Source organism: Lichenostomus cassidix, chromosome 3 (assembly GCF_008360975.1).
Source record: "Lichenostomus cassidix isolate B80296 chromosome 3, HeHo_3.0, whole genome shotgun sequence".
Taxonomy (NCBI): domain Eukaryota; kingdom Metazoa; phylum Chordata; class Aves; order Passeriformes; family Meliphagidae; genus Lichenostomus; species Lichenostomus cassidix.
The window spans coordinates 42,764,830-42,792,340 of record NC_139483.1 but is presented as its reverse complement, the minus strand read 5'-3'; the positions used below and the strand labels follow the sequence as shown (position 1 = coordinate 42,792,340).

The following is a 27,511-nucleotide window of genomic DNA, read 5'->3' as shown; positions in this document are numbered from 1 at the left end:
CCACCTGAGGACAGCATGCTGCCCCCAGCAAGGCCATCTCAACCTGTCCTCCTAGCCTGCACGTGGACAGCAGTGGTTCTGCTGCACATGATGCAATCAGCCTGCCTGCAGATCTGCCTGCCCCTTTGGCACACCCAGCTCACGGAAACTGAGCCAGACTGTGGAAAGCAAGAGCAGGGTGGCAGCAGCAGTGGCAGTGGCATGTGTCGCACAACAAGCTGCAGAGCTTCATCTGTCCTGGCATGCAGAGCACACTGCAGAGTGACACTCTGCTGGCACTGCCACCACCACCCTCCTGTGCATGGGCTCTGGTGGAGCAGCCCTGAGAATCCCATTCCCAGAAAGAGCAGCAGTGTCATGGCAAAGGGAACAGAACTAGGCTCTAGCCTTTAATTTTCTCTGGTTTGGAGTGCTGTGTCTCTGGTCCTGCAAGGAAATGCTCCATTAGAGGAATGAGCTGTATGAAACCTCATGACAGTCCTAATGTAAGACATTGTCTGATCTGAAAAAGTGAGCAGAAGGCATCGCAGTGCTGTGCTGAGGGGCACAGGCAGATGCTTCTCAGTTTGGCAAGTTTCCCTGGACTGCTGGTGTTAGGGCTGCAGGGTTCTCCTGGCCAATTCCTGTTGGATGACTGGTACAGTGCAATTCATTAGACCAGATGGAGATGTCTATGCCTCCTCCTAATCCACATATCCCAGCCAGGGTGGGTGAACCACACCCTACAAATGCTTATTCCTCACTGTGGACTGTGACTCTGAGCACCATGAGCAGCACAGAGGCAAATGCCCAGAAGTGTCTCAGGCTGAGTGAGATGGCTCTGCCCAGCAGAGAAGGCTGCATCTTACACGTAGTGCAGCTTATTCAGCTGGTCAGGATGAGGTCTTCATTCACAGGCATGTGCTTTGCATTTTAAGGATGGGATTGCTTTCATGTTAAGCAATACTTTAAGCCCAACACAAGCATCATATGTTACTGAAGGAGGACTGGCAAGGGAGGTAACAAAGTGACTTAAGGTAAATCTCTGCAGGATGCTTCCAGAATGAGTGATTAAATCCAGAATCTACGGAAAAGCAATTTCTCTCATTTTTCATGGAGGTGGGACATCTGTAAATCCTTCCCCATGAGGAGCACTGGAGAAGACAATTGCCAGGAGATAGAAGTTTTTATCCTAAGTGAGAGCAGACATCAAAGCAAGGGAGCACCTGAATGCAGTGCTGCAGAGCCAGTGTGTCCATGGCAGAGCTCTCAAAGAAGGGCACATGGCACTGAACTGCACGGAGGCTTGCAAGTCAGACAGGAGCAGCCAAAGTGAGTGATGAGGGTGACAGACATCTTTCTGGGATGGAAGAGCCAGGTGTGCTTACCTTGTAGAGAGCAGACATTGAGGCAGAGCCCACCACCAGGGCTATCCCAATAACGGAGTGGCTGTGAAACCCATCGGCGTACGTCATCATAACTATCCCTGCAATAGCAAATATAGCAGCCACAATCTGGTTGGAGACAAAGAAAGAAAGCAAGAAAGTGTTACTAGACAACCCCCCACGATGGAGAAACAGGCAGGCAGATTTACATGTGAGTGCAGCACTTCTCCATCATCTGCTTATGTAGAAAATAGTAGCAAGCTGGGCCAATACCCAGGGAGCTGATGCTGCCTGCCCTCGTGGTTTCCCTGGCTGCAGGGAAGCTGCAGGCAGAGCTGCAAAGGAGTGGCTGCTTCGCGTGTGTGCAGCAGGCCAGACTGCAGGGCTCAGTGCTTCTGACTGAGCTGAAGTGGGGTTTTAATCTCTGTCACTGAGCTTCCCCATCAGTGGGTCCCTGCAGCCTGTGCATGACAGTAATACTCAAGTAATAATTCCCTGGAGGTTGCAGAAAAGGCTGTGAGTGCTGTTGAAGTTTTGGAGGAAAAAGGTTATGGAAACAAACAGGGGAATAAAACTCATGTAGCTACTTTTCAGTCTAGACGAGTCATTTCAGAGAGTAGGAGGAGATTTTTCCAGCCAGCTATGCACACTGCAGTGCCTGAGGGGGCGTCTCCCAAATGGAGGGAGCATTCACAGAGGCAGGGGACAGGCTGCCCCCAATTTAGCAGGGTCAGCAAGAGACCCCTGGCTTCCCTGGGATTGTCCTGCCAATACCTCCAGCCTCTCAGGGCGTTAATTCTGGGGTGAATAGGGCTTTCAGAATGCTCATGCTTCCTGGCTCTGCTGGGGTGTGAGGGATGCCCTGCTTAGACCACATGCCCTTTGGCTGCACAGTCATGGTGATGCCTCAGAGATGACTGGGATGTCAGTTTATTTTGATCCACAGCTGGGTAATTGCCAGCCAACTGTCCCCTCTCCCATGACCAGACTGGCGTTTTAAACCCAATCCACAGGCTGCAGCCACCTACACATCCACGAGCCTGCTCTCATCTTTCCTGTTTCCCACCAAAGACACCAGGGCTGCAGTGAAGATGCAGGGGGAAGATCTGTGTGCCAAGCTCTGCTGCTGCCCAATGAGAAAGCTGTGGCAAGGTAGCCCCTTTACCAGCTGCAGGTCCCAACCCCAGCAGCACCAGCAGCCTCTTCCCCGGGCTGAGCTGGGGCTGGTGCCAAGGGACATCTGTAAGCCCGACAATCATCCAGCAGATCCTTCCTGCACACCAACATCAACACCTTCAATTTTCCCAAACAGAAAAATTTGTTTTTGCAAACAAAACAAAAAAATTTCTCCACAGGTGTTGCTGTACAATGGCAGGGTGGCATGAGGCAGACTGCTGATTTATGACCTGATCAGGCTGGAGCCCAGTACAAGCTGTAAAGGCTGGGTATACATGCTGCAGATTTGGAGAGGTTCAGATACAGCAGCTTGGCTTGAAGCCTTGTTGGCATTTGGTCTCTCCACGCACAGCTGTGGGGCATAATTTCTAAAGTGAAATTTTGTGGTGGTGTAACTGGGCCCTATGGTCCAGGACAGACTTCTTTTCAAGGCAAGGAGAGAACCCCCACTGCATGGCTCTACAGCAGTGTGGGGCTGTTTCAGGCACACAGTGCTGAAGAAGATCAGCAATTCTCTCATTGGTGTGCTGATGCTTGTCAAAAATTCAGAAATGCTGTGTGGCTTCAGAGGCACAAGAAAATGGTCATTCAATGAGACTAGCATAAGGCAGGTGCAGAACAAGGAAAAAGAGATTTGTCTTCACCCAGCACATAATTAAGTGAAGGAAATCTTTGCTGTTGCACACTGTGGATGTGGAAAGTTTACAAGGATAAACTCATGGAAGTAAAAAATTCCATCAACGACTATTAGCTATAGAAATACCACTTCCATCTCAGGAAGTCCTTGAGCCTCAAATTGCTGGAGGCTGGAAAGTCTCATGAGGAAATACCATTATAGGCTTTTCCTATTTAGAAAGACTTTGCTAGGTGTCCACAGCTGCTGCAGGCAGGCTTCTGCAGCAGAGGCACCTTTGCTCTGACTCACTATGGCTCTTTGGAGAGCTGCAAGGCACATGGCTCAGGCTTATCTGAAAGATGGCAACTCTGTACCTTCCTTCAACATCACCCGTGCTGCAGACCAGGTGACAAAGAGTGGAAGATGTAGCGTTTCCTGTAGCATCTGCTCCAGATGTGGAAGACTGGGGGGCACATTCATGAATTGCAGAATGAAAAGTCTCCAGCTTTGCTTTTACCATCAGGAGCTGATCAACTTCAGAGCACCTTCCAAGAGACCGTGTCTCTGCCTGGCTGGAAGGGAAGACTACAGTTTGAGATTTGACAGAATATTTATTTCCAAGTCCTACAGGCAGATGTGCTTGTCTGTCTGTTATGTACACAGGAGGCACTTGCAAGTGATGTTTCTCTTGGATCCCGAGCTGTTTTATTCACTGTAGCATGGGGGGAAGCACCAAAGTCAAAGATCAAGGCAAATAAATGCAGTCTGCAAACAGTTCTGCTGAGGCAGAGGCCCTTGCCTCTTCCATCAAGCATGTCACAAGTGCCAGATGAGTCTTGGCCTCATCTCACAGTCTCCTGTTGACCTGCCAAGGGTGTCACATACACCTTGTCTCAAAGCCTTTCAGCCTGTCTATCAAGCACATTGTTATGGTGGTGACAGGTTGCTCACACGCCACAGTGCCCGCAGATGTCACAGCACTGCAGGGTTTGCAGGGGCAATGCTTCAGGCACTCACAGCTTCATTATGTGTGTGTCTTCTCTGGCAGCTCACAGCCCAGTCGGTTGTTCTCTGGGCACAGTGCAGGGCAAGGGGGAGAAGTGCAACTTCATTACGGGAGATGAAGGCACTTAAAAGTTCCTGAATGGCAAGGATCAGAACTTGTAGCTTGCTCTTACATTTAAATTCCAGACAAATTGTGATTTATGTGCTTACAGAGCTTGTAGTTGCACTTCTGAAGACCAAATAGGATACTTGTACTTGCTTATACCCCACTGAGCTGCTGCCTTTCTCACCTGGCCTCTCCATCAATGGGAGTGAACAGGAACACCCAAATGTGCAGTCAAAGCTTTGCTGTGGCACTATCCATCCTGCTGCACTGGTGTAGGGATGGAGCAGGAGCGTGGGAAGGCACTTGCTGCAGGGCAAGGCACTGTCCCCCTTGCAGCCTTGTCTGCCAAATACGTTCTCAAAAGGCACTTCTAAAAGGGTCAGCAGCTCTGGCACAGTGAGGCCCTGACGGACCATGTGCTTTGGGGCCAGGCTGTGTGCTGGCTGCAGCCCCTAGGTCACTCCCAGTGAAGCCCTAGCAGTGTCCTTCCTCCTGGTTGCCAGTCCCAGGAAGAAGGCAGTGTGTTGAGGTTCATCCTGAGCCTATGCCCAAGCAGTGACACTCTCGCTGCCAGTTGTTTTTCACATGGGCTGTACAGAAAAGAGAGCAAAGAAGGAAGAAAATTTTTCTCTCCAAAGACTCCATGCTATGTCCCTCTGCAGACAGGAGTGCCCCAGCACTCCCACTGTGTCACACAAAGCTGGGCTGTACAACTGCTGTGCTGCCATGTGCCCTTCCAATCCATAAGGACAAGTGCCTCCTCACTCTCATACTGCCACAGGTCAGGATGCCACAACTGCTTAAGAGCAAATAGCCCAGTCCATCTGCAAATCCCTTCTCCCTACACCCAGGTCCCTTGCTGGCCTGTCACCCGGGGAGGAGACAGCTGTGTTCCTTCTTGGGTTCAGGAGACAGCTTGTTCCTTCTCAGGAAGCCCCCCTGCCACAACCTCACCAATCCCAGGTGCCACAGCTGGAACACATGGCAGCAGCATCACACAGCCACCACTGCCATGGTCCTGTTCTGGTTCTCTGCTTCATTGCTGCTTTCCCAAAGTAGTGCTGATAGGAAACAAAAGACAGCTGGACATGGCTGGGACCACCATGTGGGTCTGCTTCTCTGCTCCTTCCACTCCTTCTGCTCCTTTGAGAGCGGTGTTCATCCCCCAGTGCATGTCCCCTGCCATGGCACAAGACAACTTGCCCAGGAAGCTGCTGGAGAGTCCCTGACCATCCTGGCTCTTCCATCATGGCCATGCACTCAGGAGAGCACAAGGAGCACCTCTCCTCCATCATGCACATGCCCATGTGGGTATCCCTACACACACAGCTTGGGTTCTTTCCCCCCACGCCACAGCTGTATCCCATGGTGAGAGATGGCACATGCACACTGAGGAGCAAGCTGCAGGTGCAGACAGCAGTGGTCACCTCTCCATGCACCATCTCTCCTGGTGTCCCACCAGTGCTACAGCTGACAGTGCCACAAGAGAGATGAAGACATAAAAATACCTTTCTTTGTTTTTCATTTATCCAAATGGCCAGCACATCCAGCCTTGATAACAATGAGACTTCCCTACCTCCAGGATCATTTCAGGATACCCTTGTGTCTGCACTCAAAAATCACAGTTAATTTGTTTTCAGGGTAGGGCTACTTGGGCAGAGGGGTGGGCAGACACCAGCTGGCCACCTCGAGCTTTTGGCAGGTACATTTTGCAACCATCCCCTGAGCAGCCTCTTGGCTGCCACCACTGAAAGGCTGGCCAAGCTCTCCTGCCAAATTCTCCTGCCAGAGGAATACTTCCTGAAAACTTAACTCTCAGCCGCTCCACGCAACAACCTCTTCTTAGCATTACGAGCCTGGGTGGGTGAGCAGGGAGCTCCTCAGGTAGTGAGCAGGAAATAGGAATAATTACAGTTATTGCTGTTGATCTTGATTATTAATTAATATTAATTGGTGCCAGGAGGGACCCACTGGCACCTTTTCCTTGCAGTTGCTCTTGGCCCTGGCAGAGGCTCCTTGGGCCCAGGGTGGTGTGTTACCCACCCACCCACTCTGCTGCCAGAGGACACCACATGCTGAGGGCTGCTAAAATGCCAGCTGGGTCAGCAGGGAGCTGAGAGCTTTTCTGATAAACTCTCTGCACATGGTTCTGTTGCTGCTGCAGAAGCATTTGCGTGGGGTGCAGGACTAAAGGTGTGAGCAAACATTTGGAATGCCACCAGGAGAGCAGCCCACAGCTGCTGGCCAGACGCAAGTCCCTGAGGACACCGATCCTCCATCAGCGACACTTGCACACACACGTTTTGGCCACAGGTGGGCGAGGGCAGCCCAGCTCTCCTCTGCTGTCCGCAGCTGCTGCTACCCGACACGGATGCAAAAGATAACTGTCCCACCCTGCAAGCCTGCTGTCACACGTAGAAAGGTGAGAGCCCTGTTAAATTCACAGGCTGGGACCAGAGATGCACTGTGTGCAGCCAGGGCTTGCGAGGATATGCAGTTAGGAACAACCAGGTCTGGTGGCACAGCCTGGCAATAGTCACTGGGAAGGCGTTGGCAAAGGCTGACACACACCCACAGCAATACAGAGAATGCACATATCCTTTGTGACACACTCTGGAGCAAGTTACCTCTTTCCTGAAGGAATATGCACAAAGGCACTCGGCTGGGGGAGCCAAGGGCTCCAGGAGCTCACAGGCATCTGGGAAGGCTGCAGGGAAGGATGGATCCCTGCTCCTCAAGGACTGCTGTGCCCACTTAGCTGTCGGCATGGGTGCTGCTTGGCTCAGCTGGCAGGAGGGAAGGGGTAAAGGAAAGACACAAGGGTGAGGGGGAAGAAGGGAGACAGAGATAAGGAGTCACTTACCCTCACTCCCATGAACCTGTCCCTCAGAACGATCCATGAAAGCAAGAACACAAAAGCTTTGTTGCAGCAGAACAACACGGAGACATCCGTAGTGTTTATTTTCTTTATTGCATGTAAGTAAAGGTAGTTTGTGAGTGTCCAAAGAACACCAAAGGGTGCTGCCTTGGTAAAAAACACCTTCAAAGTCAAGCCATTGTCTCCAAAAAATCGGCAGCACTCCCTAAAACAAGGAGAGAAAGGCAGTGTTATTACATAAGCCAGTCACAGTCTGCAGCAAATACATGGCTTTTTTTTGCCTCTCTTCTTTTCCTTTGAGGAAAGGGAAGCACACACCTTAAAGAGTAGAAAAAAAGCCAAGTTTCAGCTTCTGCTGCAACAGTCAGCACCTGCACAGGGTACAAATAGGCAGGGGCTGCAAACATAGGAGGGAGCTGCAAAGAAAGAGCAAGGGGAGAGGTGATGACAGGAGGTGAAGTGTCACTCTTTTCACCAATCCATTCACAGTGAACAACTTGAAGCAGTGTGGGGTCATCCTCCTCCCTTCACCCCTGTGGGCACCAGGATGCTGAGGGCCCAGGGCTGACAGCAAAGCTCCTAGCTCCCTGCTGCTGCTGAAGCCATGGGGAGCTGGTGTCCATCTGATCTGCTATGTGGGGCTTGGAAGAAGCCTTGCAGGAGGCCAATTTGGCATTTTTCCACCCAAGGGACAGGACTTGGCTGAAATCTCTAGCAACATCAGGGCAGGAGCAGGAGGAGATGGCAGGCAGCTGCCTTCTCCCCCTGGGGTAAGAACATGGCATGGTGGCACCTGGGAACACGCTGGAGCAGGAGTGGGGAGTCAGGAGCTCATGTGTGCAGTCCAGGCTGGGGATGCTGTGAACCCCTGAGCAGCAGGTAGCCTGAGCAGGTTCAGTCCTGGCACAAGGAGCAGAAGCACCAGCAGTTTGTTTGTGTCCTGAATACGGTGGAGGGCAGCAGGACGCAGGAGGCGATGGGGTGCAGCTTGGCCCTGCTGGCAGGGCTGGGATGGGGCTGCAGGAGTGTGGGGAAGAACCTGCATGCAGCATGTGCCTGCCTGGCAGCAGAGCTGGGAGCTGCCAGCTGCATGGAAACTCAGGAACACAAAGAAGGAACACATCAGCCTGTGGGGCTGGGGCTGTGGCCAGCAGCCTGCAAGGTGTGTGGGGCAGCCAGCACTGTGCCCTGGCCTGTGCTGACATTGCTTACTTTCAAATCTGCAAACTCCCCAGGGCCCTGAAGTACTTTACTGAGGTATTTTGACAAAACCTGAGCATAATTAAGTTTCCCACCCACAATGACAGAAAAATAGGTTTTCACTGCTGTCATGAATTTCAAGCTGTTTGTTTCCTGAGACCAGGTATGTAAAGAACATTATTTGGCCTCTGATGAAAGCATTGTTTTGATCCACTTTCCAAGAAGACAGGGCTGTACCAGATGAATACCTAAAAAAAGCCCCATCCATTCTTTAACTCTCATCAGATCTCCCCATCCACAAGTCTACATCAGCCAACAGCCCCTCTGCTACAGCAGGTGCAAGGCTGCAAGGTAGAGGAAACACATTTTTGTGTTTATTGTGTTTTGATGCCTGCCAATTCCTTGTATCAAATCATAGCTAGGCAGAACTTGCCCATCTCTGGATGTGATGATCCTATGCTTTGGCTGCTGTACACAGACACTTTCATTTGAGCTGCTGGTTCTCCATTGTGTCACTCAGTGTCCCCTTTCCTCTATGAAACTGCCTGCTGGCAGCAGCCTATTCCCTGCCAAATCTGTTACCTGCCTCTCAGTGTCAGTAAAAGAGCTGCTTCTCTGCACCACAAACCCCAGCCTGACTTCCCACCTGCTGGAGTCATGCTGGGCTGTTCAGGGATGCTCGTGACCCTGACAGATGCTGCCGGTGCTCAGCGTGTGGCCTGGATCCATTCTCCCCTTCCACAAACACTATACCCACTTCAAATCTGGCCTTCAGTCCTGCATGGCACTGTCTGTACCAACCACTTGACACAGGGGACACAGGGAGTACATAAGGAAGCAGAGACACACTGAAAAAGCCAGTCCCAAATTTCATTAGAGGCTTAAACCTGCTTCCTAAAACACCACAGAGGGTTTGACTGCCAGGGTGTCACAGGCAGCCAGCCTCATGCTCTGAAAACAAAAAACACAGGCACAGTTTAAATTAAATGACATGAAACAAGATTAGTATGAGAGGAACAGGAAGGCTGTACTCAAATAAAAGGACAAAAATGGAATTTATGTCAGGATTCAACCTGGGGAAAAAATATTCTTCCTGCCAAAAATCTGTTCCCCACATATAGAACTGGCTATCACTGTTTCATATACAATAGAAACATGTCCTTTTACTGTACTATGGGCTTGATTCTTGATTAGTAAACATCACTGGACTCCTATGATATCACAGCCCCCCACCCCTGAAACACGCAGTGTAGTACCATAATGCCCCAAAGGACAGCCTTGCCCTGACATGGATCATGACCCTAAACTGCAGTGTCCATTTTGGGAGTCTTCTCTCTGCCCTATACAATAAAGCTTCATTTTAGCTGGTTTGGCTGATTTCACCAAGAGTAAATTGCTTTCTGTAGGCTGGCTCCAGCTTGTCAAAGGAGACCTCCTTATGGCAGAGATTTCCCTATCCAGCACAAGAGCTGTAAGGAAGCTTCTCCCCGAGGACCCCTAGGGCTGTGGAGGGTGCTGCCAGCCATGCATGCACACCCACAGTGAGCCCCATTGTTCCAGCAGGTGCAATACTGCAGATGGGCTAGATGCTCTCCTTGGACCTGACATCTCCAGTGAAGTATGAGGAACATCTGGGACAACACAGTACAGTTTGTGCACCAGAATGACTCTGTGCCATACAATAAACCTCTCACAATTAATTGTGTCCCCAGGTTTGCTACTGCTGCTGGGAAAACTGATTTTTCCTTGGTGCCACAGCACAGCTTGAGAAGCCATACCAAGAAGCATTTGATGAAGAGAGTTGTCAGTGAGTAACAGTAGATAAATAGTTATGGGAAACAAGGCAGGACAGTGATATAACCTACACTGTGAGCTCAAAACAGTCAGGGATGACTCCAGAAAAAACAACCTTCAGCTTAAATACTTTGACAGAACATTTGAACACAGCTGTTCCTGCTGTCCAGTAACTTCTGGGCCCAGCACAGGTATGGGCACATCCCCTGTGTTAATCCCCCACAGTGTTAAAAGAGAAATTGTCATCTAAGACTGACCAAACCTATTCCTGGTCATATCACCAGAAATCCTGCACCTGCTGCTCTCACCTGCCTCCTCAGCCTGAAAGCTACCTTGGTACTCGCTTGATAATACAATTTTGCTTGCTGGGATCACCGTGCTTTACCCACGGATCAGTGGGACTTCAGGTGTAGACAACAGCCAGAGAGGCTACAGGCAAAAGCTGATTCAAAACTCAGTGTTCCCTGGCCCTGTGAATCCCCAGGTCATGCCATGCATGGCTCCTCCTGGGCAGAGAAGCCACCCTGCAGAGCCCCTCTGCTGAGGTGATCTCCCCTTTAGTCTGTGCAATCCTCTATGTGAGGAGTAAATTCCTACAAGTGCAGGGCTGTGTGCAGATAAGGTGGCAGCACGCAGCAAGGAGCTGTGGCATTGCAGGGTGTAATGCTGTATGTTTGAGATAAACGATCTTCCTGCATTATTTTCCTTGATTCTGCCATCATGAGCTGGCGCTCCATTGTAATCACAGCAATTGGTTTAAAATATAAATGCAAGGCATTAACAAAGGCAACAGCCAAGGTCTGTGTAAGACGAATGGAAATGTCAGAGGAAGGATACTGGAATGGAAATGCACTGGCTTAATTGCTGCAGCAGCAACAGAGAAAAGCTTGCTTGCACCCAGAAGTACCACATCCACGTTCAGACAATCTGAAGGCTCATGATTGAAATAAGCCACTGTGGGGAGGAGGTCTACATGCCAACAGAAAGCACTGCAGCCTGGTTACATGTGGCCCTTGGGAAGTGTTTCCAGTGAGATGTCACACAGTGGATGTGCTCGCCATGGGCTGCTGCTGAGGGCACTGCTGCAGCAACCAGCCTTGCTGTGTGTTGGGGTAACAGGATGGTGCAAGTGAGAAAGAGCAGCAGAAGCTCAGCCTGGTCACACTACCCTTCCTCAGGATGTCAGCTGGTATGGGTGACATCTGGAAACTTGCATTTAGGTATAAAATAAAGCAGTAGGTACCACACAGCAGAAGTCAACCCACCTTGCTGCTGTGGCACAAGCCCCCCACGGCAGCAGCCCTCATGCAGTGCTCAGTGAATCCTGACAAATACCCAGGGAGGGTAGTAAATGCCAGTGGTCCTCTCTCCCAAGCAGGGATTCTGGTCCCCTGCTGCTTGCCACAGGATGCTCTGTCAACTTGGCCTGAAGGAGATGTGTAGTGTCACTTGGAAACAGCATGTAGCTGCTAAGGTACTACAGGAATTTGGGTAAAAGATACGACAGAAAAGCCTAAGGCACAGCAATCTTTCTCCTGGTCTCTTAACTCTAAATTAAGAGCTTAAGCTTTCATGTACTAGATCTTGTCCTTCCTCATACTCTTTTTAGTGTGTATTTTCATTAACCCAGAAAATGGCAAATTAGCTCTACACCATTAGACAAGTCTCCAGCACAATACTAGCAAAATAACTCCATCACTGGAATCAAGCATCCCCAGTGAGGCAAATCAGAAGTCATCAGTGCCAAAATTCTATGCTAAGTAAGAGTTAATTATATTGAAAGCAGGTGCTACAGTCAAATAAAACTTGCAAATAAAATATGACAGTAAAACTCCACTTTTCCCCCACTGAGTTCACAATTATATATTTAACACTATTCACCTTCCACTGCCTGTTTTGGCTTTAACCATTGCTATGTAGTTGTGATGTTTCCCCACTGCTCTAAACCTCATGCAAATGAATTTATAAAATTTTGCCAACACTGTAAGGAATGCTTTTTTCCCGGTTTTGAAAAAAGAAAATCTCACCTATGAAGAGGAAAGGTAGACAAGAACCAGAAAAAGTACACACAGTGTGGCCCCAGGCCAGGGGTTTGGTCTCTTGATACTCCCTGCAGAACAAATCTATGCCAGAAAGGTTTGTAAGGCACTGAAACTGCTATTACATCTCTGGGAAATTTGCAGCAAAGTAGAAAATTTCTGGGAGTAATACACATCCTAAGGGAATACTTTGCACAAGCCAGTTATTTCTCCTTTCCAGACTGTTAACTTTTGCTAGAATTTTTTCAGTGTCTCAGTGCTCATACTGGAGCTTTTTCCTCCAAACCATATTTGGTTCTGCTGTTGCTCTTAAAGGGTAATATTTTTTCTTTGTAGACTGTGCTTCTTACTTTGACCTTGCAAGGTCTGTACCTGCAAATTGAATTTGGCTAAATTGCTTCTGATTTTCAGCAGAGTGAGCATCACCTCCCTGGAGTACAGCAAAGCCACCAGTGTGCCAGTGGATCTGTCTTCTTGATTAGAGATTGGCAGGCAAAACATGTTTTGCTAATCCCTGCACCAATTAGGCCTGTATGGATAAATAATCTGCAGATGTGCAACAGTCTTACATTTTCTGTTCAATGTACAAAAAAAAAAAAGACATGGACTTAAATGTCATGCCATGTCTTCTGGGAGGGCTTGCAAGCCAGTTGCAGTAAGCAAAAGCAAAGAAGACAGACAAGAATCTTGGCTGTAATAGGAGAGAAGAAAACCAAACTCAAGTTTTATTTCTCTTAGTGAAAAAAAAAATAAAAGGACTTTTTCTGTAATTCATCCTGTTAGGACCACAGCATCTCTCACACATTAAGCCCACAAGTGGAGGTAACTACGACTTACCTGCTGCACAGATAAAAAATGCAAGTTAATTCAAGATATTCCTCAACAATGCTCTCCAGGAAAGCAGGTGATGTGTTTCCCAGAAAATAGGATCATGCCTCCAGCTCTGCTTCCTTCCCATTTGAGCCAGTGCTGACCCAGTGGGCAGCCATGACAAAATCAGCCTCTCAGGTGGGTGGATTTCTAAGTAGTGCAAGAAAAGGGTGAGCTTATGAAACCCATTTTACAGATGTGCAAGATGGGTCACGGAGAGGCAAAGTCCCTGGGTGCTTTGAAGTGGCAGGATGAGGGCTGCCTGTTGATGACACCTTCGAAGAGATGGGGATTTGCTTTTCCTGCATGTTTATTTTATAGCCAGCTCCTGTTACTTATCAAGACAGTCCCTGAGCGCCTTTTTCCTGAGTCACCACAGGTTCACATGCCAGCAGAACAGTTGCACGGAGGCTCCTGTGGTGTGTCCCAGATCATAAAATGCCACTAATAAACCCGCTAGCCTCAGCACTTTGCAGAGAGGTACCTGGGACTCCTGCCATGGCTTTTGTTGCCTCACTGCTCTGAGGCTCCTACAACAAAACCTGTACACCCCTGCCTCCAGCTTTCCTCAGGAAAACTGCTTCCCAGTGCTGGGAGGGCACAAGCTTCTCCTCAGCTTCCATGGGGCAGAGATCTGAGAGCTGTCCTGGGTGTGCTGGTGTGCCTTGCCTGCCCTGTGACAGCACTGGTTTTGGGAGACAGACACAAAGGGTGGCTTATCTAAAATACTCTAATGCCTTGTTAATGCCCATCATCACATGCATATTTTCCTGTAAGCATGTTACTAAATGCAAGAAATTACCATAGAAGCCAATCAGACATCCAGCTGCCACTTTTAAATAAGTCTGCCTCTGTGATTGACCATTACTTGTATCTACACTTAATTTAGGGCTGGTGTTTTCTGCTTTTAAACTTTTCTCTGTTCTGGGAGTTTCCAGCTCATCTGCAGAAAATGTATTCTGATAGGCAATGGAATGAGAAAATTTTCTTTGCTTAAATGAAACAAAAATTAAACGAAACAAAAGATCTCCAGACTTACCTTCTCTGAACTAGGCAGACAGAAGCAATTGGTTTTGCTCAGCACTGCACACGTGCCAAACTAGACATTTGCACAATAAATGGTCCCCGGAAATGCTTAGCTATGGATTTACATAATACACCAGAATGGCTCCAAAAGAAGCAAATAATACAAATCTTACAAACCACCTGAATACACATTTTCAAGACAAGTCTTAGCACAGACTCAGAAACCTTAATGAGAGACTGTTTAAACTAACATTTAAATAAAAAAAGTTTAAAAGAACAAGACTTTACCACATTGTGGAAAATGCAGCAAGTATTCCTGGCAAGAAGAAGCTTTTAATGTGACAAGATGCACTCAGCGGTCAGGCAGCTGAACTTATCATGAATTATCCAACGTTCTCTGCTTTTATACCCCAGAGGTATACCCAGAGCCTGAAGTACTTTATGCTCTTCTAGACAACTAGGATTATACAAATAAAATGTAAGACTGTTGCTATGTGCAAGCTCCAAACACCCACAGACCAGACAAGCATCACACTTGAACACAAGAAAAGAGCTTTTTAGTTACACTCAGAGATTGCTTTGAGGAACATCTTGTTTCTGAGCCCATGAGAAATGCAACCCTTGACTTGATCTGGTGTAGCACGCAGGCTTGGCCTCAAATCTATGTTAGAGGCCACCAGAGCAGTGGCCAGGCACGACTGGACATTCCCCTCCACAGCAGCAGTGCCTGAAGCTGAAAGGGGCATGAGGGGAACGAAAGCTTCAGAGGTTCCTGGGGGTTCCTGGCATGCCCACAGTGCAAGCACAGGGACGTTTCCTGCTGCTGTTTGAGACAGGGCTGGAGGAGGAGCTGGAGGGAACTGACCCATTTGCTCAGTGGGGTGTGATGAAGAGTACTCGGGGACTCACCGCCACGCCCAACTGGAGTACAGGGAAAGGACTGTCAGCTCCAACAGCACCATGAACAGCCAGTCACAGGCAGCCATGGCAGGGTTAGTTAGGGCAGCAGTTAATGATCTGTATTAAAGCTAATGACAATCCTTAGGGAGCTACAGAGCAAGCTGAGAAAATGAGCAGCAGCAAGTCACCGCACAGCATTTACTCAAGAGTTCAAAAAAGCTCGAGAATGAAATAGGGAATTCCTAACAGGGCTCTGTAAGTCCTTTAAAACAGCCTTCTTGCCCAAAGCAAACATTACACTGATTGTTTAAATCCAATTTGTGCAGTGACTGTCTGGCCATCAAATTTGAAGATGACCATTGCTGGTTAAAGACTGTGCTGTATTACCTCTTCTTCCTCCTGGGTTCATCAAGGCCAGGGAACGCTTAGCTCAAGGAGCATGCTGGCACAGCCAGGTTTTGCAGGCACTTGCAAGTATTTTCATCCCAGGAGACTGGCTGGTGAGCAGGTATCCTTAAAGCCTAAGCCCAGCAGGAATGCTCCTTCTTGTACCATGCCCCTAATGACTGCTGCTGTCCTCAAAAAAAGGATGCTGACTGCTCACAGCAACTGAGTGCTGATGAATTCAGACCTTGCTGAGGATCTCTCGCTGCACCAGTCATGTGGAAGCAGCCTGTGGCTGCTGGGTCTCCAGAGGGACCATTCCCCCAAAGGCTTTTGCGCCTCACTTTTATCCTGTGCAGCTGCAATTAGAAAAACCCTGGGGCTTTGCCTGCCTCCAGGGAAAGCCTCTCACCTCTGCAGGTGCAGCTTCTCCCAGACAGGGAGCAGTGCAGCACCACAGACCCTCAGCATCACCAATCTCCCCAGCCACCTGGCCCAGCTGGGGACACACCCCAGCTCTTGGGAAGGGCATCCCAGTTGTCAGAATAGCTGCTTCAGGGCCTCTTTTCTTGCCCAGGGCAGGGGGGAGTTGCAGTAAGGAGCAGGGGCTGTGTTTTGGGTGGCTCGGGAGATGCACTGGCACCAAAGTCATAAACTGTGTCCTGCATGGCCCAATATGAATGGGTTTGCCAACGTTGGCCTTTAAAAGGTGAGTTAATGAAAGGGTTTTTTTTAAAAAAACTCAAACCACTAACCCACATTATTTTTAATGTAACTCCAGTGGATTAGGCAATTCCCTGCATGTCCCAGCAGTTTGGAGAGGCACTTTGGGCAATGCTTCAATACTTAATTTATTGAATAGATGAAAAGTATGAAAAGCCTTCCAGGGAAAGCACTTGGAAAGGGCACCAGGAGGCTGAATTTGAGGTCCACAGTGATGGTCTATCACAAATTTCCAGTTGAGTTTGGAGAAGTCCCCCAGCCAGCCTGTCCCCCTCAGCAGTGGGCTATAAGGGTACAAGCTTGCTGTTATTTCCCAGGGCTGTGTTGAGGTAAATGCAGTCAAGCATTTGTGCAGCATTCAGCGTGTGGTGAGGGACAGCATATACAAACTGAGTCAGAGAAAACCTAAACATTAGGCTCTCCAGGCTCTGACTGCTGGAGTCAACATCATCACTGCTCTCCGTCATCAGCCAAAATTTCCATTGACGTCAGTGGATGTTCTGGGTGGGAAAGGCCTGCAGACTCTGAAACTGTGCAGCAATCACTTGTGGATATCTTGAGCTTGGCCTGATGTGATTTATATCCAGCTTGTCCTCTTCAGCTGTGACTTGAACCATTTACTACTTTTTGGAATAGTCAGAGTGAAACTTTTAGGAGAAACTGGCCAGCTGGCCTCCTCTAAATTGGGTTTTTGTAGTAGCTGGCATAAGCAGACCAAGAAAGTATGTAAGAATAAAATACTTTCCTAGTAACTGCTGTCTTGGTTTCTGGTAATGGCTCTTTTTCTCCGTTGATACAGAAGCATGGTGCCAACAGGAGGGGGAGCAGTGCTGCTGTGTCTTGGGAGAAGGAACAAGACAAGAGGCAAAACAAGAAGAGAAATATCTTGGTGATAAAATTGTATATGCAAACACCCTGAGACAGCTATTACTGAAACACACATACATACCCTCACACACATATTTAATTTGCACCTTTATACCTGTGGATTTTCAGAGACTTTGTGTGTAGCTATGGTTCCAGCTGAGCAAAGCCCATGCAGCCCTTGCTGCTGGCACTGCCAGCCTTGTGCCAAGGGCATAAATGAATCAACTTCATAGCCTAAGTACTAATTGTTGAGCACCATGAGGGGATATTGGGGACAGCTGGGAACAGGAAGGCACATGAGTCAGGAGATACCAAAAGAGACACCATTAACTTGGCAGCTAGTCTACGAAAAGAAAGTAAGTTATACAGAAAAGAAAGCTGAGCGTTTGCTGACATAACAGAGAAGCTGACATTTACAATGCACAAATTGCCCCTAGATGCATTAAGTAAACGGGATATAGAAAGGAAATAATCTTTTCTAAATACTTGTATTTGTGGTCATTTTTAGAGTACCTCCTCTCAAGAACAGGTGAATCTTTTCTGTTTGAAGTTTGTTTGCCTTTTTAGTTGCACTGCTGATGTCCATTTAACACAAAACCAGAACACTCTCTGCCCTGTACTCCTTTACTTTCTGTCCTTCAGCAAAGTCATCCCAATCCTGCACACAGCAGCACAGCAAGGAGGGGACTGTGGAAGTGGAGTGAGGTCTCAAGACTCTGTGATGGCATCTACCCTCATCCCAGAGCCTGACTGAACAGCACCCTTCAGAGGGCAGCAATCTGGGAAAGACTGAGAAATTTGGCAGTCACTTGAGGCAAATGAGTACAGCTGATGAGTTTGATGCCAAAAGGGTGGTGTTAGAAAATACAATGTCCATTGCTTCTGAGATTCAGATTTCTAAATAGCTTTACTTGTTTTGACCTTTCTTCCAATAGGCTAATCCATCAGAAAACATGTTCTACGATACATTGATGCTGATACTTGCATTAAATTTGTGTAACACCTTCGTATAAATGGTAAAAACAGAGCAATATGTAACAGAAATTGAATGGCTTTCATCTCTATTACTGGAACATTAACATCTCTCAAGTGGCATACAGTAACTGAGAATGGCTTGAAATCAATTACCTCCTGTCCAAGAGAAACATGAAATTTTCCACTCCCCATACAAGCACTTTGTTGTTTGAACAGTAAACATGAAAATTAAAAAATACTGACACCTACTGTATTTTTAAAGGACTGGATAGTGCAGAAATGGAGCCATAGCAGCTGAAATGCCAAGAAAATGTACCCATGAAGGATTAGAAAGGTATAACTCCAGTGAAGGGCTGTTGAAGCTTGTGTGATTTGGATTTTTTATCTCCTCTACAATGTTTCTCTACAAATGTTGGTTGAAAAGTTGTCCATTTTAATTTTCATTTAATTTGCAGTGAAACAAAATGCCCATTCACTGAATCAATAGTTTCTGAAGAAGGGTACATATTAACAAAAAACCTCCCAAAATACTGAAATAAATTTTGAAATTTTTAATTTTAGTAATTTAAGTGAAATTTGTCTTTTTAATTCCCAGTGAATACCAACTACATCTATAGTGGAACATAATGGAAATTATCAAAATCAGCAGAAAAAAAAAAAAATAGATAAGATTGTATTGTACTTGAAAGGTGGTTTTATTTTCACTTCCCGCCTGAGTATGCTCATGGATTTTGCCTGTCATCCATTTGGAACAAGATTTCTTTTACAATTTCAAAATGCATTCTAGAAAGTGAAGTCTATTCATGACCCTTTATATTGTCCTGTAACAACTCTTCTATGTGACTGCATAAAAGGCACTGCTGACCTGAGCTTCACAGCCAAGAAAGCACTTTCTTGAAAAAAGGGAGGGGGAATTTTTCCCTCCGTAGCCTTACAATATAGTTTATAGTTATTTTCATAAGTAAGACCTGCAGGAGAAAATATTAAAAAGAAATAATAAACCTGATCATGCACAAGCCAGTTCAGGAGCCTTGTCTCTAAGGAATTTCCTTCTCCCTACTTTTCAGAGCTATAATGCTGTCTGTAAAATTACATGCAGTATTACATGACGATCCTATATAAAAGCAAGATCTTCTCTGAAAACTCTTCTCAAGACACAAGTGTACAGAGCATCAATTTCATTTTCTTTTAGAGCACAAGAGGCAGGTTTACAGGATGAATACAAGACACAGTTGTCTTTCAGTCTTCTTGCACTCTGAGGGGTCGACACCCTCACAGCTCTTTCAAGTGCTTTTTATCCTCATGGATTGATGGGCCACTCATTCTTCCATGGTTCAGAAGCTGAATGTCAGTTTCATGATCCATAATTCTACAAGCTGTGAGCCTTACTCCTTTGAGCCTATCCTGCTCACTTCTTCGGAATTTTACTGATACTGAGTTTTGTGATTGATCCTTCCTCCACAGAGGAAGCTGAGCTATCACGGAGCAGTTCTAGGAACACGGTTTGTGCCTTTTTTTGCAGCTCAGAAAACTTCCAGCTCCTTCCATCAGTTCCTTGCAACTGCCCAGACACCCCAGGTAAGAAGCCCTTGACACTGCAGACTTGGGAAAGCAGGTAACCCTTGCCTCTCAAACTCTGGTCAAGCCAGCAGCCTCCAATTCCAAAGAAACCACAGCTGGTTCTCTCCTTGAGAGATGTGTCATTAGCATGGGAGAAAGGGCTACCTGTGGGCTGGGAAAGCACAGGGTAGAAAAGGTATCTCTAGAGGTCTGCCATTAGCAGCCACATGCCCATCTGCATCTTCTCTGGCATGTGGCCACTGACCCAGGAGAACTATGAAGCAGTCCACAGACAGCAACAGATGCAGATGTCCTCCAGCAGTGGCAGGAATGACAAACTCCATCAGAGCCTTGTCTGATGATGCTGATGAGAACATGGGGTCCAGAAACAGGAGAAATCATGAACAGATACCCCAGATTCACAGAGCTGCAATGCCCCTGTTGATGCATATTGTAGCACTGGTCGGACTAGGTTTTTAAAACTGGTGTCAGCTGCCAAGGCTATCAAGTCTTATGCTCATTTGAATTCCAGAATGGCGTAGATTTATTTACCTCCCTTTTTCCTACTGGAAGTGTGGAGCTGCACATATGTGGGTCACCCTTGTGCCTCCACTGTTGGCTGTTAGAGCAGCTATATTTGGCTCGGACTTTTCTTCCAGCTGCTGTCAATATCCCACTCTTTGGACTTTTCAGCCAACATCCTCCTTAGACACAAAACAGGAGCATAAATACCTAATGGGGTTATTAGCCCTCAATTGCTTCATTCAGAATGGAGTAAAGGAAGTGTGATATTAAAAAGAACAGAGAAGAAATGTAAAAAACCAGAGAGATCAGATAGAAATGGATTCATTCTACAAAATGAATACTAAGCAAAAGGATTATGGCACTGAGGTGATTACGCTGCTTAGAGGTTATAAGAAAATGAGATCTATTTGAAGTCCCTGGAAAGACCAGAAATGAGAACAGTGGTGAGGGATACTTAAGGTGGTTTCAGATTTGCCACATTTAAAAAAACAGACTTGAAGTTGAGATGGTTGAATAAAATGCTGCTTGTGACTAAAAATTGCTGCAAGCCGTGCGAGTCTCTCTGAACAGGATGCTAACCAGTATTATTTATATGTTTGGATGGAATACACAGCTGTTCTTCAGAGGCCAGGCGGAAATTTGTTTTGCATCTGAAGCCTTCCACAGATACGGTGCTTCAGAGTGCTCATCTGTGTGTTTTAAAATGTTATATTATTTATATGAAATATTTTATAACTTTAAGGTTTTACTCTTCATGGCAAGAGGTGGTGAAGCACCAAATGTCTCTGGCCAGACTCTGGTGCCACAGAAGTAAAAAATACAAAACAGTTGCATCTTGTCATTGCTGTGCATGTGTGGGGGGAATGTCAGTGTGGTTCGGATAAGGCTGTTACAGCACACACTGCTCTCCCTCCTAGTAACATTTTTTTATGTACTTGTTCTTTTTCTTTTATAATTTTATTGCCTACTAAATGTGAAGCTCAGTGGAACGAAAACAGTTCTGTTCAGAGAAGTACTTTGCAAACTGCCCTGAGGAGGAGCGAGCTGGTGCCTCACTAGCATATAATGCACTATCCTGATCTTAGCTGTGAACCCACAAACTAGGATTTCAACCCAGTCATTGCTGAATGTACTGATTTACTTTGTGAAAGGCTGAACAAAAAAAGGAGCCCTTATTTGTAATGGTAGTAACACAGGAACTTTTCAGCACAAGATGCAGAACTCCTGAGTTAATGAATTGGAAAACCCATCTGCTGGTCCAAATGCCGTACTTGTCTTTTTGGGAACAAAGTTATTGAAAGAATAATACAGCATAAGCCATCCCTTCCTTCTCTGCCCAGTCTGTGTCAGTGAGGCATTCGCTCACAGGAGCCTGTGAAGAGATGGACCTGGAGCACCCAAGAATCACCAGCCTGGGTCCAGCCAAGCCCTGTCCTATCCCTGGCAGCTGCTGACAGTGGAGGCACCAGGGACATGGCACATGTGAAGCAACCCATCCCATGGGACAAGCTGCAACTTTCTTGTCTTTCTCTTCCTACTCTTCTGCTTAACCCACCTCAGATGCATTAGCCATGTACATTCATTCAGCCTGTCACAAGCGTAGCTCCTGGAAGTTCAGGAGCAGTGAAAATAATTACAATTTCATTAATTAAAGCACTCTGAACCCCTTAGGTGTAAGTACAGAGCCAAAGTACTTCTCTATTGCCTTTATAAATCACTGTCGTAAGCTCCTGATTATCTGCACAGCTCAGCTTGGACTTTGCCACCCTCTAGGAATGCACTGCATGTGCTTGGTCTGACAGATTTGGGACTTCTTCCTGTGACAAGAAACCATCCATACTGCATGTTGTGACAGTGCAGGGTCACTGGGATTGGGATTCAATAAAACTACATCTCTGGAGAGAAAACAGTATCACTACCTCGGGGGAATTAGCACAGCAGATAGAGGAAGAATACAGATTATCAGGGTGAAGTTACACTATCTAGTGAGAGCATCTAGAAGACTTGCAAGGAGAGCCCTTGCTTTCAAGTGGCAGAGACTGACTGCTGACAACAAACTCGAGGTGACTCAGAAACATGGCATCTGGATTTGTCTCAGAAATGAGACTGTGACATTTGAAAGTGCCAAATGAAAATGACAACTTTTAATGTGGATTTCCCTTTATCGGAATACATCATGCATTTCATGCTGGAAATGTTCTGGCCATTATCTGCTTCTGTGCTATTACATTTTGATGTGCCTCAGCTAATAGCTTTAATAAAATGTCTGGAATAGAGCCTGTTAAAGAGTTTTCTTAGATTTAGATGCTCAGATACCACGGGATTGACTTTAGCATCCTTTGAACATCCTTTTATGTAAGAAGATTTCTAAAATAAAACGTAAGAATATTAGGGAAGACCTTCGTGTACTACAATCTGATTTAAAGTCACAAAAGTAGTTTCTGTTCTTTGACTATTTATGACGAGAGGAATCAAGCTCCTTTATCAGTGAAGCATATCCATTCTTACAGCACTCACTTTCAGCTAAAATGCAATAGCTTTGTGACACACAGCTGCAGTTTATGGCATCTTCCTGGATTTAATGGGTAGAGGGAGTAATACGGAATATAGGACTGTGATTTTCTGAGTGAGACTGTAAGGGCTGTGCAATGAGCCTCCCTGCTGCTTGTTGGTTCTGAAAGCTGAGCTTTCAGTGAGGAGAGCCAAGTATTTGCCAGATACGAAATTACCGGGCTCATTTTTCTTCCACCTTCTGCTCCTGTGACATGCTTATTCCTTCCTTCATTTTGGAAAATGACCTTGTGATCCTTGCTTCCAAGCATCACACTATTTCCAGAGCAGCTGCACAGAGAGCAGTGAAAAATCTGCTCCCTGCTATTACGGGGTAAAAGCACTATGAGGGGAGAAAGCACAGGGTGTCCTTGCAGCAGGAGCCAGCTCCTGCTGAAACCTTGCAGCTTGCCACCTAGGAGAGAAGTGGACCTTATCTAGCCATGATTAATGCCTGCCCTGTGGGTGTGCCTGCTCTGTCTTCATTTTAATAACCAATTTTTAAAGCCCATGACAGGCTATAATTGTAAAATGGCTTTTCTGGCCCTGTCCCAGATCTGCGGCTCCAGAGGCCAACATCAGAACGTGCTACATAATTTGGATAGGATACCCTTTGGTTGCAGTTATGGTTAGTGCAATTGCAGCCACGTACAGTGGATTGCCTGGGAAAGGAAAATGGTTGGGTTTATAGCAGAAAGCATGCAAGGAGGAGGCACTGCTGTTCTGAGAGTGGTTAAAAGCAGAGGAGACAAGCATAGTTAGCTGGCCTGTTTCAGTGTGCCTGTGAATCCTTACGCATGCATAGCAGGGGGTGTTGAAAAATTTAACAGAATTACTGCTGGGGATGTATCACAGCCTACATACTCAGTAAGCACTTACCTCAGTTTAAGTTCAGACATAGATTAATTTAACCAAATAACTTGTTAGCTTTATTTGGAAAAGCATGTTTACATCTTTCTATGACTCTCAGATTTCTTTCAAACTTGTATTTCATAAACTGCTTTTGGTTGAGCCAGGCCAGCCAGGCTGAGCTCAGTGCTGCAAGCTTTCTGGGAGAGCTTCACAGTGAGACTCGTCATTTGCCTGCTTCTCACATAGGGCTTCCTCTTTCACTGTCATTAGTAAAATCTGGGCACCCAATGCCATATTCTGACATGAACTGGGGGAGACTGAGGCATTATATTGGCAGAAAGCAAATCTCAAGCAGAAGAGCCACCAGGACTTTTGAAAATCCTGGGGTTATTTGTATCTACAAGGATGTTTGTAATTATTTCCCATCAGTTCAGCTGCCAGGTTCTGCTGTTGGATTACATGTTGTGTTCCTTAGGTTCACAGTGAGGTCTGTGAACAGGTGAGAAAAACATCTCACCAGTGTCCTCATCCTTCTGTCCAGCCTTATAGTCAAAGAATCATAGAATCACCAAGGTTGAAAAAGGCCTCTAAGATTACCAAGTCCAACCATCAACTTAGTACCACCACCATGTTCACAACTAAACATGTCCTTAAGTGTTGCAGCCACACATTGTTTAAATACTTCCAGGCATGGTGACTCCACCACTTCCCTAGGAAGCCTTTTCCAATGTTTGACAACCCTTTTCATGAAGTAATTTTTCCTAATACCTAATCCAAACCTCCTCTGGCACAGCTTGAGGCCATTTCATCTCCTTCTGTCACTTCTTACCTGGGAGAAGAGACTGACATTTACCTCATTTGGACATGGCCTTCCTTTGGCAAGTACTGTGGGACCAAAGTCCTCCTCCACAGGGTGCCAAACAGCAGCTGCAGAAGTGAGCACTCACCAGTTAAATGAAAAATGGCAGATTTTTAGCAGATATGTGCCTCAGCCTTGCTGGCAGACTCTGGCACAGGTGCTGTGTTTGTTTGCCTGCTGAAAAAGCATCTAGCGCAAGCTGGTCCAGATCAGGATTTGCTGGATGCTAATTTCATACAAATATTAAGCAATAATGATACTTGCATGGCTGTGTGAGCCAGGAAAAGGAGACATGGGCTTAGATAATGGAGATTTAATATAGCATGTCGCTAGGAGAGCAAGGGAATTAGAAGTCAATAAACAGAGAACAAAAATACATGAATGAACTGTTCAGCAACGAAAATGTGTATGGGCTTGAGTTAAGCCATAGAGCACCGAGCCTGGGAGAAAAAGTAAGAGATCAAAGACTAAGGCTAAGTCTCCTTACTGCTCATGGCACCTGAAGAATGTGTAAGATGATGGATGCGTTAATTAGCTCACTGCATCTCAGGAGCTGAAATAGTTGGTAGGTGGGCTGAGCCATAAACTAAAATAATCCCAGCATGTGAGAGAGGATGAGCAGGCAGCTTCAAGATTATATGGGAGAAGAAAGAAAACAATGTCAACTGTCCAGCAAGAACACACAGAATAATATCTTCAAAATACATAGTAAAAGACTAATATATCTAATAATACTTGCTCTTTGATATGAATGTTATTTTATTGCTATGTTTGTTCAATATAAATATATTTAGCCTTTTCATTATCAATAACATACATAACAAGGATGAATATACCAAGTTTAGGATCCGTGGTCAATGCATTCTTAGAAGGGAGTTTTCACTAATTATAATCTGTGAAATAACAAATAAATTATTATTTTTGTAACTCCCCTTATCTATTTTTATTCATGTTCTCTGCCAGAATGGGTTTATTGGGTTTTATGTGAGGCTGATATTGAAACTTAGAGCATCCCCAGAGATCTTTCACAATTGAGGTTTGCATGTGTTAGGAAATGGCTTGCAATCACATTTTATGATGTATACATGAATCATCCTAAAAAGCAGACCAACAGACACAAATGATTTGGTGTTGGTGAGATTGATTAAACTTCTCATCAAGATAATACAAAAAGAATTTGACAAATAATCCACAGACATCACAAATAAGCAAGCTGCAAGAAATGACCGGATTACTCCACCTTCACACTGAAATCCTAGGAGGATCATACCAAATTAAAAACAGAAATTCATATTCAGGTGCTAATGCACTAGCTTTTCCAGTGGGCTGAAGATTGTTAGAACCCACAGACTTCAAAAGGAATGATGGGCGATCAATTTGGATCTTAAAATAGATGTAGGAAGGTTAAGCATGGTGTCTCTCACAGAGGGCACCAGCCATGGTGGAATTCCAGTCCAGGATAGTTGCAAAACTTTTCTGAAAGGCAGTTTTGCCTTTTGGAAGGCTTGTGGGCAGGTGAGAGGTGGGGTTGCCTTGTCCTCCTGAGGCTTCAGCTCTGTTTGTAGGCAAGGAGGAAGAGATTTTGGGAGCAGCACCAGGCAGCACTTTGCAGACAGATGCTTGAGAATAAGCAGCCTTCTTCCTGCTGCAAGACAGCAGGTGTAAGCTCCCTCAGCAAACAAACTGGGGCCTGATCCTGGACACTGTGCTTTCCAGACCCCCTGAGTAAGATACTTGTTGCACAAGGGACTTTTTCCACCCCAGTCAAGAGCATGACCCCACACTGATCCTAGAGCTGGAAAGCACAAAATCTGTGGCTTCACTTTCCTCTCTTTTTCAACAGTTTGCAGTTTACAGGATCTGCAGGATGTGGTATGAAGGCTGTCAAAAGCAAACCAGTCTGTTACCCCTCTGGGAAATCCCTGTTCTTGCAGGATAAAGGGGCTCAGCATGTAGCTGACACCAAATGGTGCCTATATACACACATACATACACACATGCACATATAAAACACCACAAGGAGACATTTCCAACAGCTTTCACTACTGGTTCATCACTCCTTCCAATGGAATCATTACAGTTCCACCACAGGATTCAGTAAGAACAGAGAATCCAGCAGCAGAACCTCAAAAATGCTACCCAAAATATCCTGACACCTCACTAAATCTCAGCAACAGAGTCATTCAGAGTCACAGAGCCCTGTGATATCCTTATCCATCATTCCCTTCCCCCCACACCCCCCAAGGTACCTAACACAAAATCTGGCTCATTTTACTGTAAATGTGCACTAGGGAATCTGCTAAATTTGGCTCTATCAATACTGCACCTACACAACCAGAATAAAGAGCTTCAGCGTTTGAACTCAGCCCTTTCTCAAAACTTAATGTGCTGTGATGAAACTGAGAGAAAGCGAGGTTACTCAATAAGCTTAAGCCCTTGAGAGACAGAAAAATGTACTGAACAGTAGTTCATATTGTTACTAATTTTAGTGAAGTGTCTGACTTCTTTACAGATTGTTTCCCAGGAAGAGTGACAAAAGCAGCAATGTGGTTTCAGCTATCTGTTCAGAAACCTGGCAGAGGCAATGCCTGTTTTGCTATCCTAGTTTTTTCTGGATCCCTAGCAGTGAGGGTGCTGTTCCTCTGGCAGACTCCTGCTACCCCAGGGAAGGCATCTGAGGCACCTCAGTAAGGCAGGTGGGCAAAGCACTCTGAGATGTGCAGGGCTCTGAGTGGCTGGGGACACCAGCTCAATTATCTCCTAGGGTTGTTGGCTACTTTCCCAGTGCTGGAGAGCTCATCAGCTTTGCCATGGCCATGCTGGGGCTGCCCAGGAGGTACAGCCTGATGAAATCTAACTATAAGACCAAAGGTTTAAGAACTGAAGAGCTGCATGGCTAGCTGGCCATGGGGCAGTCAGGTGGCTACTCTGCTGAAGAGATCCCACAGCAGGAATGACATTTCCTGTTCATGCAGAAAGACCAGTGGCAGAAAGCAGGTGAACCTGGCATTTAGCTGGAGACATTTTTCATATCATGGTAAACCATCTGCTCTTGTTCATTGTGTAGTGGTGAGCTGGAAGGAACAGCTCTGTGTGAGCAGGGGAGAGGCACGAGATGTGTTCTGAAGACTAACACAGCCATTGGGAATCACTCCAGCACACTGAGGACTATGGGGACATCAGCATGATTTGTACCAGGTCTAATGGAAAAATCAATTAATTCATTCTCAGAGAAGCATAAG

General features: G+C 46.3%; 1 protein-coding gene across 3 annotated transcripts in view; it reads right to left on the bottom strand.

The window, feature by feature from the left end:
- SLC35F3 (solute carrier family 35 member F3) overlaps positions 1-27,511 on the bottom strand; it is a 166,345-nt gene that overhangs the window by 5,491 nt on the left and 133,343 nt on the right. For all 3 annotated transcript variants that reach the window (XM_085055494.1, XM_085055493.1, XM_085055495.1), the window contains 2 exons: positions 7,131-7,350; positions 1,368-1,493 (listed from right to left, as the gene is read on the bottom strand). In XM_085055494.1, the coding sequence (XP_084911620.1) occupies positions 1,368-1,493; positions 7,131-7,350 (346 nt within the window). The remainder of the gene's footprint in view (positions 1-1,367; positions 1,494-7,130; positions 7,351-27,511) is intronic.